The sequence below is a fragment of the Megalops cyprinoides genome, chromosome 23, assembly GCF_013368585.1.
Source record: "Megalops cyprinoides isolate fMegCyp1 chromosome 23, fMegCyp1.pri, whole genome shotgun sequence".
Taxonomy (NCBI): Eukaryota; Metazoa; Chordata; class Actinopteri; order Elopiformes; family Megalopidae; genus Megalops; species Megalops cyprinoides.
The window spans coordinates 5,655,251-5,667,178 of record NC_050605.1 but is presented as its reverse complement, the minus strand read 5'-3'; the positions used below and the strand labels follow the sequence as shown (position 1 = coordinate 5,667,178).

The 11,928-nt window shown below is 46.1% G+C and overlaps 1 protein-coding gene across 1 annotated transcript; it reads left to right on the top strand.

The window, feature by feature from the left end:
* Positions 1 to 719: 719 nt before the first annotated feature.
* On the top strand, positions 720 to 8,122 carry btg1 (B-cell translocation gene 1, anti-proliferative). Its single transcript, XM_036517774.1, has 2 exons — positions 720 to 1,125; positions 4,562 to 8,122. Exons 1-2 carry the CDS (start codon positions 981 to 983, stop codon positions 4,957 to 4,959), a joined length of 543 nt encoding a protein of 180 aa, XP_036373667.1. The 5' UTR covers positions 720 to 980; the 3' UTR covers positions 4,960 to 8,122.
* Positions 8,123 to 11,928: the final 3,806 nt, after the last annotated feature.

Sequence of the window (11,928 nt, the reverse complement as noted above, 5' to 3'; positions counted from 1 at the left end):
TCAGTGAAAAATAATTGAGAAAAAAGTCATCAACGGTAGCAAAGGCAGAATTGATTTAGCGGCAGTGGAAGATGTTTAATGCAGATCACTTCGATCCTGTTTTGAAATTAAACAGCACATGGAAAGACAACTTTTTGAAACTTAATTTGTTCTTTACCCCACGGGGCAAAACTCCACAGGGAAATAGAATACCTGTTACTAAGGAGTGAATGCTGAGAAGTTTAGGCAATATTCCTCCAATATTTATATGAAATGCATTTCACTAGTCATTACTGGCAAAAGTCATAGGTACAGGCTATGTGGAGACCTGTGAGGCCTTATGTGTTGTCCACAGGGCATCGTGAGCGCAATGCGAAAACACCGAACATCTGACGACCATTATGATTTCGATAACATCAGCCATATAAACTGTACAGCGCTGTCTTTGATAATGTAAGGCACCTGATCAAAATGGTGCAGCGTTGGATACTAAGAAAGAAAGAAAATGGAACCCACGGTCGGCCGTTCCGCGGCATGGGTTAACACCGTGCATTGTGCTCTCGCACGGTTTGTTTATTTTCAGACGTGTGACGCGAATGTCCACTCCTCCAAAGGGCTCGTCAAGTCGCTGCAAGCCCGGGATTGGCGCAGTTTTGTTGCTGTTACTGACGACATCGCTGTCGGCAGTAGGCGGGGGCTGTATAAAAACGCACTTCTCCATCTTCTCCATCCACTCTGTTGACGGAAAGTGTTAGGGGAGGGTGTAGCGACGTGGCACCTCGCGCCTATATTTACTAACAAAAACAGGCGCCCCAACACGTACCATCCTGGCACACTCACTCTCTGAAACTTTCCTACCTCGAGAAATAAATGCCCAGCATAGGTCTTCGAGAAATAAAACAACCGAAAAGCAAGGATCGTCACACAACCGGGGACAAAAACGCATTTCCAAGAACATACCCAGATAAGGCACACGGATCCTTCTTGCTCTTGCCTTTTCAATGCATCCCCTTTGTGCGCGGAGCACTATGAAACCAGAGATCGCCGCCGCCGTCGGATTTCTGTCCAGATTTCTGCGGATTAAGGGACACGTCAATGACCGACAACTGCAAACATTCAGCCAGTCTCTCCAGGATATTCTGGCAGGTACGCACAATCATATATTTTCTACATTATATTGTAGCATTGCTACTCAGATTTATCGTATTACATATTGAGCTAAATGAGGCGTAGATTAACATTACTTGTCACCGAATAAATAATTGCAAATATCCACTGAAATTCGTGGTATTGTAACAATTTGGGTCATGCCACGTAGCTCGCTAAACATGGAAATCCATTGGGGCTAAGCGCGAGGCTTTGCATACCATTCCAGACAACACATATTTTATTCCCACGAACAATTGAAATAATTTTGAAGAAGAAACCTCCCCGCTATCGAGAGATTAACTAGCTTGCTACGTCAAACTTGATGTAGCGAGGTATTTTTACTTTACAAGGGATCTCGCTAGTTTGTGAGATTTCTTTCATTTTTTTCAGCAGCGAACAAGGAAGTAGTCTGTTTTTTCCGTCGATGGTTTAGCTAGCTAGAACAAGAACGATCCAGTCACTCCCAATAGAATTGCCGTTCCGAATTACGTAATCCTTACACGAAGACGTAGGGTTAAAATGTTTTTCTACAATTGAACAGATACTTTGTATTTTCATTTCCTTACATTGTACAAGCAATAGAATACATTGTAAGTTTGTGTAACGAATCTTGAGACTATAAAGCTTTTTATTCACTTTCCCGCTGCCTTGTACTTGCAGGTGTAGTCATGAAAAGAAAAAACGTAATATAGGTAAAAAATATACAATACAACAAAGACAATATATAAATATATATATTTCTTAGGTGTTTCTGTGAATGAATCTCGCATTCCTTATTTTTAAAACATGAAAAAGTTGCCGTTAATTCTTTTTTCTAAGAACGACAGTAGCAATTTTTTACACACTATATTCTTAGCTATTCTTCTGACCTAGCCGAACGAACTACATGAAATTGTAGGCTACTGTACAAAGTAGTTGGTAAATTTTTCCCGATAGTTGTCTTTCGCATTAAGCGGTACACTTAAATTTACGTTATACGATTGCATTCAGTAGCAGGTTTCTTCCAATATTGTGTTATCACACATAAATAGCAGTACAGGCTACATAAATTACACACAGGCCTGCTTGATTCATGAAGATGTTCAACCCATACATTAACTACTGCACCTACTTGTAGAGCAAATTCATGCATTGAATACTTCACTTTCCTCTTGAAACAAGATAGAAGACAAATAACGTTTCCTAAGTCAAAAAAGAAGGCCAAGTAAAGATACGCAGAGATAGTATCTGGCAATGAGGTGTGTACCGACATTTTACCAGCACGTATAAACTTGTTTTACCATCTCTCACTCGCCTACACACATACTATACACGCATATTTAGTGAATTATACGCATGTATTAGTCATAAGATGGGCTACATAAAGTTTATGGAGAGGTATTCAACGGGAGAGTTTATTTTACCAAAAAAGTCTTCCAAGCACAGAGACCTGTTACAGAAGCCTGTTTAAGGCAGTACAGTTGAATGAAGGCTAAGGCTGGCTAAGGAGGTGGGGGATGGTTGTATAATTATTCATAAAGCATTCATAAAGTGGTTGAGAGACCCCCCCCCCCCACCCCCCAAAAGACACTCACACACTCACAAACACACCACCACCAGATGTAACCATGAACAAAAACAAAAGTGAACACCATAGGCCTGTAATTACGCAGTAGCTCAGCTTCCTGTTTACCTCCTTTATATAAACGGGCTAATGCTCTGGTCCAGTTCTAAAGTGGCTGATCTATAGAAAACTGTATGAATTGAGTCCGTTGTTAGACATCTCCCCTCTACATGATTCTGTGCAAAGTTGACTGCACACTTTGTATTTACTTGATGAAATAAGGAATTTCTGTAGTTAGAAATACATAAATAAAAACCTTTTTTCATCTCATTTAATCAAAACCTTTTTTGACGAGGAAACTGGGCAGATCTATGTCACTCAATCATCCAAATAGAGTGTAGCCTACTTATTTGTGGCACTGGCTCTCAGGCTTCAGTGTTAAGAATGGGGTTATAGACTCAAAAGGTTGACCTGTTCTTTTTCCCCCCTCCTGTATTGTATTGACAGAGAGGGTGTTCTGACCTCGAGAGATAAGCGTCCAAAGTTCCAGGTGTCACTGTCTTCTGCCTGAGGCTGAAATGCTTACCTGTTTTGTGTCTTAATGTGTCTGGGTGCCAGACCCTCAATCAGCCTGGAACAGTGTGTGATGATAAGATATAGCACCCATTATCTCGTGTAGATGTGCAGGTGTCATCTAAGTGGCGGCCAACTTTGGGAGGCCATTCAAAAGAGACTCATTAATTGAAAGCAAAGAACCCTGTTAATGTCCTCTACTCCCAGGGCCCGGTGAGGATTTCAAGCAGACCGAGATATTAAACGTGTTAACTGGACATCTGAAACTCTGTCCAGTGGTTGTCATAATGGTGTGCTGTGCAGTTGACAAAGGGATAGTATCTGGGCTTTTCTGTCTCCTGAGATACTGTACCCACATCTGTGCACCACAGTTTATTTTCAGTGGCTCCCCACGAGGATGAAAGACAACAAAAGTGTTCTATTTTTGGGGAACAAAAGAAGGCTAAAAGAAACCACACAAATAAAATAATCAACGATCCACACCATGTTAACTTTTTTTTGGAAGAAGTGAAACCTGAAAGGCAAAATTAACCCAGCTGCGATGTCAGTTCCGCCTATACAGATGCGTATATGCAGCATGGCAGTACAGTGTGTATTTAAACAAAGGTGGGCATGGATTACTGTTTTAAAAAAAGAGGCTAACCTCACCCTGAGCGTGCCTGCCAGGGCTCCAGGCTCTGGGCCCTGCTGTTCAGTGTAGTCGGTCGGGGCCTGTGAAACCAGGCCAAACGGATTGTGCAATCCAGCTGCCTGCCCCTGCCCCGCCCCCTCCCCCCCCTCACGTAGGCACAGGCAGAGCAGGCGTTTATGGCCTATTAAGAGGCCGTCTGATGGTTGTTTTTTTTTTTTTTCTCAGCGCATGACACAAGCACCCCCCTCTTCCTCCCCCGTCCTATTTTTACACATGCACACACATAGACATAAAGACACACATGCCCACGTTCATAGAAATAAATGCACTAGCAGTCATGCAGACTTGTAGGGACATACAGACTGACATATAGACATTTTTTCACACTGTGCGGCCTATAGGTCATGTTGTTTATAACGTTTATATTGCTCTATGTCTGTGTGCACATCAGATCTGTCAACCAACAGTTGACTTTGTATATATTTTTTTTTTTTTTTAAGATTTGCTCCCGTTAGAATGGTTTGGTCAGAATATGTAACGCATTATCTCACTGGCATCCCTCAGACTATGCAGACCATCTGTACACACCCTGTAAGAACCTTTTACCCGCTGTCATTCGGTCAGTGAATAACCTTCCACCCCTCCACCCCTCTCTCCTTCCTCTCCTTTTCCCAATCCCCCCACAGAGCAGTACAAGCACCACTGGTTCCCGGACCGGCCTTGCAAGGGCTCGGGCTACCGCTGCATCCGCATCAACCACAAGATGGACCCGCTGGTGGGCCAGGCAGGCCAGCGCATCGGCCTATCCATCCAGCAGCTCTACTGCCTGCTGCCCAGCGAGCTGACCCTGTGGGTGGACCCCTTTGAGGTGTCCTACCGCATCGGCGAGGACGGCTCCATCTGCGTGCTCTACGAGTCCCAGCCGGGCACCCAGGGGACCTCGGGGGTGTCGTCCGCCTCGGCCGCCGCCGCCAACGCCTCCCTGCCCTCCCTGGTGGACAGCCGCATCAGCTGCAAGGAGGAACTGCTCCTGGGGAGGACCAGCCCCTCCAAAGCCTACAGCATGATGACGGTGTCCAGCTAAAGGGTCAGGGGCGCACCCAAAAAGAGAGGAAAAAAAAAAACAAAAAAAAACAGAGGGTCATGGTCTGACGTCCAGGGGATGGAAACCTCATAGGGTTCGTTGTGATGTCATTTAGTTGTTTTTGTTTTTTGTTTTGTTTTGTTTTGTTTTGTGTTGTGATTCGGATTTGCTGAGAGGCTCCCCCTCCCTGCCCCTCCCACCCCGCCCCGTTTTGGGTAGCGATGGAGATCTGAGAAACGGCTCCCCCTGGAGGAAGGGGCAGTAAATCCTGTCAATGTGGACTTTTGCACTTTCAAATGCCATCATTGTGTTTCACTCCCCTCCCTGCCCCCCAGCCTTACCCCCACCCCTCCCGCCCTAGCCATCACCCACCCCCCCACCCCCCAGGTTTAAGGAATTACTTTCAGGATATATCCCTAAACCTTGCTGCGTATTGGAGATATGTTCACTTTGTTTTGTTTTTGGTTGAAAGGAAAAAAAGGGTTTAAGATCCTGGAAGTATTTCTGTGTTGGGGTTTCTGAAGTCCAGACACTGCCAGCAGCTGTCCCAGTCATTCCCAAATGTCTGAAAAAAAAGAACCTCTTTTATACAAACACGGTTTTTGGACCACAAGACGTTAGCTCAGTGGCTGGCACCCTTTGGGCACCCCCTCTCCTGAGTCCCCAGCGGTGAGTTCCAGCGAGCCGCCGTCTCCGGGTGTGTGTGTGTGTGCGCGCCTGCGAGTGCCACGTGCGCGTGCAGGGGCGGTCGCCATGGATACCATCTCGCCATAACTCGCTTGTCCAGACTCTCCAATGGCAGCTTCTCCTTCGCCCTCCGGGGCAGTGGAGTGGAGGTGCTGGGAAGGGGGGGGGGGGTCGTCTTCTCTGACCTCCTCCTGTTCGCTCAGTAAATGAATGTCTATATTAACAAAAAAGAAAAATCCAGAACGGATTTGGCTTGTTTCTCCTGCGTCGCTCAGAATCCACCATGTAGCTAAAATGTTCCTTTCTTTCCCTCAAAGACTTGGAAGAGAAATTCGCGTTTCCTGTTCTAGTTGAATGCACTTTGACATTTAGATCGCATGGGATGTATGTTTTGGGTTAAAAAAATTGCTGCATTCCATTCGCCAGAATGTCGTAGTTTATGGTGAACGTTTACCCTGTGTTCCTGTTCACGTTGGTAACAGCCTAACGGCTAACTTCTGGTTGGGCTTGTCTGGTTTTTTTAGCAGTGCACCGTTGGATAGGGAGGACTGTGGAGCGTTTGGTGTCGCTGTCGTGTTTGAAGCTCTGTCGGGTCTGTCGATGTCGCAGTTGGGTTTTAGTTTCAGGTTCGTTGTGGTTCTCACGCAGACGTTACGCTCTCACGGCCGAAAGCGCAAGACCTCGCTCAGCTGTAACAGCACAGTGCAACTTAGATTTACTTCCCCACTCATTTGTGACGTTAAACGTGAATTTGTGGTGAGAAAAGGCTTCGGAACAGTTCATTCTGAGCTGTGAGGGTGTGTTTGCACTAAAGTCTGTGGGAAGGTAAATGGGTTGTTTGTATGTTGTAGGGGAGGTACTTTCTTGAATGACAGATGTTCCTACCTGACGATTGAAACCATCTATACCACAAATAGCAGGGCGGGGGAAATCAGTATGGGCACATTTTTCGAGGTGGTAGCATACTTTGAGTCTTGTCTTCTCGAGGCCTAAAAAGGAAATTGGTGCCAACTGCATTTTTTCCAAATTAAAACAGGCACTATTCGCAGGCTGCAACTACTTCAGCAGAACCCCATATTAGTGCCTTTTTCGCCATCTAGTGTAAAACGAAGGTACTGCCATTACGTCAAGGGGAGCCGCCTCACGCAGTCGTTCAGAGAATGAGGGTCAGTGCCTCCTTTGGGGCCACTTGGCCTCAGCTGAAAGCGGTGATACCGGGGTGCTCGAACTTCCATCGGCAGTGACGGGGGGATAGGGCTCAGTCTGACGGAGCACGCAGCGTCACATATCAACCTCCCCTGTCCAGGTGTGGGGCGCCGGAGACCAGTCAAGGGCAGCTAAATCCACTCCGGCCCCTGTTTCATGCGTACACCTGACAGCGGCGAGCGAAGCCAGCAGCAACGCACTGAGCGCTCTCCGTGGGCCGAGCCCTCCCTCTTCGCCCCGCCCACCTTGCTCTCGACACGCGCCGCGCAAGCTCGGAGCCGGAGGCAGAGAGGTCAGACCGCGCCAGACCCTCCTTTCGGAAATGAACGTCTCGAGCCTCTGGCGAAAACGTCTGCGCTCGTTTACAATTTCTTTGAGCCAAAACTTGCGTTCCACGAAGTGGAATCTACAGTGGGGCGGTTCCTTTTTAACCCCTCTGCCCAGAGTTAGCGGTTCGAGACGTTACTGTCCTACACAGAAACTTCCCTGTTGTGTTAGCAAACTGTAGGGACTTTAGCCACTGCACCACCCATCCCTCCTCTCCCTGGTGCGTTCTGTCCCATCTGTGAAAACCTGTGACTCCACACAAAGCAGACGCACACAGACAGAAGAAGCTGGTGGATGAAATCATTTGAAAAATTAATTTTAATGCATTGTACTCCCCGATTTTAATGCGTCATTAATATTGTAAGGAGATCCTCCTGTTCTGGATGGCCCTCTTACCCCAATGTTATTTTATTTTATTTATTTATTATTTTTTTAAACTTGTCAAAGTCTGTAAACCTGCAATCTTTGCCCCTGGGTTTTAACATCCAGAATAATCTGAACGATGTTTTAAAGTTACTAAAAATAAGTCAAATTTATCCACCCTCTTTTGCTAAAACCCCTTTATCCCCCAGTCTGACTGCTCACTCTTTAGAGTGTGCTCAAAGAGCGTAGTGCTCACCCTTTAGAGTGCACTCAAAGGGCTGTCTTGTGCGTGTGGTAGAAGTGTGATGACAGGGAAGAAGTGGCACATAAAATGCACTAATATGTAAAGTTGAAGTTGTGTGAAATTAAGACAGGAAATCTGTCCAAGAATGTACTGTCAAAACTCAGGCCTTGGAATTTTGGACCTTCAGTGAATCCTTAAGGAAAAAGTCCTTTATGATCTATGAAAACGGAAGGAGTATGTTTTTAATATGTCATTGATGGAAAATGTTTATACCACTTTCACATGTGTAACGTATCCATAGGTTGTAAACTGCATTAACAGAAATGCACAACATTAGCATAGAATTACATGGAAAACAGAGACATTACATTACATGATTGGCATTTAGCAGACGCTCTTATCCAGAGCAACTTGCATCAATTACAGGTGTATTTTTTACAAAGTTTATTTACATTTATACAGCTGGGTATTTACTGAGGCAATTGTGGGTTAAGTACAGTTAAGTGCTCAAGGGTACAGCAGCAGTGCCCCTGTGGGGAATCGAACTGGCAACATTTCAGTTACGAGTCCTGCTCCTTAACCACTACGCTACACTGCCGCCCTGCGTGGCCAAAACATACTCCTCATAATTTTCGTTTTCATACTTCGAAAAGGCTTTTTCCCAAGGGAAGCCATGGTGGTTGGTGTGTTGGCAAGGACCAAAGCAAGCAAGTTCTTCTGCTAAAAAAATATATATCAGTTTCCATTCTCTGTGCTGATGGACTATTACCCTTTGTTTTTTGTGTTTTTTTTTTTTTTTGCTTAGAAAATAGATTAAAAAAAAGGAAAAAAAAAGAGCAACCCAGGAAGAAAAGCTGTGTGTATTCTGTGATCTCACGCCAGTGCACCCCCCTGCTTGTGTTCGTTCTCCTCTCCTCGGGTGTGCTGTGATGAACTGCTGTAAATTTGTACAGTTCATGTAAATTGATTGTGAGGAAGTTGTACAGATTTCTATATTTTGGAAGAGAAGTTTTTTTTCCTCTGTAATAAAAGATTTCCTATCTTGGCAAAGAGCCCTGCTGACCCTGCTTGTTATTTATGGCTCCGGACACCCTGACTTGCTAAAAACAGCCCCTTATTTGTTCTGGGCTGCAACGTGGGTTGGGGGGTATTGAGTAATGGGGGTGAGGGGCTAGTGTTTCTTTCATGGAATAAAAACAGGACCCAAATCCTCACTTAGTGGAGTTTTAGTGTCAGACAGCGGGGTATTCCTTCCTTTGAGCACACACGCTTGGTTCTAATATTCATTCTAAAGGCTACACAATTCCCAGCATGCCTCACTGACACAGAGCGAGGTGATTGACAGAAAGGAAAGGCTGTCTCTCCATACTGGGGGCGCTGGCTGTCTGTCACTCTCCATGTTCCCTTGTACCATAAGAAACACTGTCACTCACTGTGGTCTAATACCATGCACCATATCTCCCAGTAAAATCCCTGTACGCTGCGTGTTCACCTCATCAAAGGAAATCCACCAAGCATGTGCGATGAGGAGGATGAAATGTGGCATGTAATTCCTCAGGCATATTGCTATAACGCACACCAGCAGCTCCATGCATTGTGTTTAATGTGTTAACCCTTTATTCTCCAGATTCGACATCCAACTATCACGAGAAATGTTCTGTTCTGCTTTGACGTTTTCCAGCACTTACCAGCACATAGGAAACCACCTCGGGGGTTAAAAACCAGGGCTGCACTATTCCATCAGATACATCCTGACATACATTCAAAAGAAATTCATGTGGTTCTTCTTGGGAAAGCACACATCGGTTTCTACAAAAGTCACCTTGTTTTCAGAGCAGAGTGAATGGGGTCCTGTTAAGGATTAGGTTCAATGCTGAGCGTAATCTGTGTTTTCTTGGAAGGGGAAGGCAGAAGACAGATTAAATTGCGGTACCACACTCAAGTTAAAAGGCTGTGCGGCTTGGAATTTCAGTTTTAGTGACGCCATAGCATACTGACTTAAGTTTTTAAAACCATGATTTTCCAGCCCATTTTAATGCTTAATGGAGGACAGGATGGAGGCTATAACTCCTAAAGTAGTAGGCGCACACACACATGCACATACACACTCATGCAATAGATTCACATACAGCCACACACATGCACACTCCTGTGTACACCACACACACACGCATGCACACAAATGCACACAGTGCCTGTAGAAACTGCTGACGCCACACCGAACAGGTGGATTAACACGGCGATGTTTACGAGCTCCTGCTTTCTGCTGTTGCCTAGCACCCAGCACCAGAAAAAGAAAACGTGTTCCAACAACAGAAAAGAAAAAAAAAAGACGAGAGAAAGGGGAAGAACTGGTTTTGTCTGGGAGAAAAGTGCTGCCCTTTCTTCTGTCTGGATGCGCCCCAAGTCAGGCCATTGTCCACCAGACTCTCATCGGTTCAATTGGCAGGAGGAGAAGGGAGGAGAGAGTGGGCTGAGCAGGTAGCCTGTTCAGTGAAACGAGCCGTGTTTGCCAGTCTGACCGTGCTGCTGCGCAATAATAAAAACAGGCTAGAGGCCATGTTTGCGCGGCTGTTTGCGCAGTCGACTTTGCCCCTCGGGGCATTAGGGTATGGTGTCCGAGGGTCTGTGTTCCAAAGGGTTTTACTGTGCAACAGCCAATGGCAACGGTAGTCGGCTGTCACACTGCCACAGGGTCCTTACAGTAGCTGTCTGCCAATGCTGTGCCTTAGCCCTCTGTTTGGAAACCAAACACCACCGCAACACAGAATCCCCTGCTGTGGGTTCAATTTCCCATCAGCCCCCACTAAAACTAACAGATAAAACCACTCTCTGCAAATCCACCAGTGGAAAATCCCTTAAAGGATGATGCCGAGACTTGGGGTGCACACATCCCGGCAGCGGTGCTGCAGTGTTTTAAGGCTCCCTGCTGATGTAGTCAAAGAGCTATGCTTTAACAAGGGGCTTGCAGGTTTGACTCCCAGGTGAGTCACAGCTGCTGTGCCCCTGAACAAGGTGGTGCAATCAACTGACCCCTGAATATAGAAATGATGGACTCACTGTCTCTATGGTAAAAAAAAACACTCCAAGCACATGTAGATGTTCCGTTACATAGGAATGCATGCACAGGACCCTCACATATTCATAACAGGTCATCCACAGTGTTCCAGGAAAGCACCAAAAACCCATGAGGGGAAGGAGGCCCAGTGTGGTTGTAAATAGGTGACCTATGAGAAAAAGAGTGAAAGAGAGAAACCGGCATGAGGTAGGAGACCTACACTGCAGTTTACTCTCAAAACGCTGTTGTCCAAACGGCCATTAATGAACTGAATTTTAATCCTGCTGTCATGCTAATCAATGTTCTATGCATGTAATTATTTCAGTCACTGAAGCTATAATTATAGACTGCTTTGTGTGTGTGAGAGAGAGAGACAGAGAGAGAGAGGATCTCTTGATGTTGGTGGGAGTGTGGTTTGATTGCCTGTCGGAGGAACAGCGGAGAATGGTGGGAAATGGGTGCTTCTCCCTTCACTGGCAGTCCGTACGCTGGAAAAGAACAACTGAGGGAGCAACTGGAGCAGCTCCCTCCAAGGCTACGCCCAGATGGATGACAGGAAATCCAGTCGGGCCTCAAAGTGGCCGTTAGAACGATGACAGCATTCTCCTCAGGCCTTGCGGCAGCTGCTGTAATTACAGTCTTTTTTTTTCCAGGTGTTCCTGCCTCGGGACGGGCCCTTTGTGTGTGTGACTGCGCCAGACAAAGAGAAGGGCCACGCTAACATGCTCTGTCCCCTCCGAGCCCCCGCCAGGGCTTACAGGAAGGGGCGCTTGTGTTCCTCCGATGTCTGGTCGAGCGTCGGATGATTCCGCCGCCGCAGTCTGCTCACCACAGAGCGCAAAGCATACGTCGAATTGAAAACAGACACGAGCGCAAACTTGCCCGAGTCAATAGGCTGTTGTTTTCGTGGTTTTAGACTGCTTTCGAAGCTTTCAAACTTATCGTCTGTCGAGGACTGTCCCCATGTCCTGGTTTATCCACATACAATTGCGAACCTGCAGTTGTTTCCTTCTTGCTTAGTTGTGTTGTGGTGTCTTTTCCTTTGTGAAATCATAACCTTTGTGACGACATCATCTTTGTGATG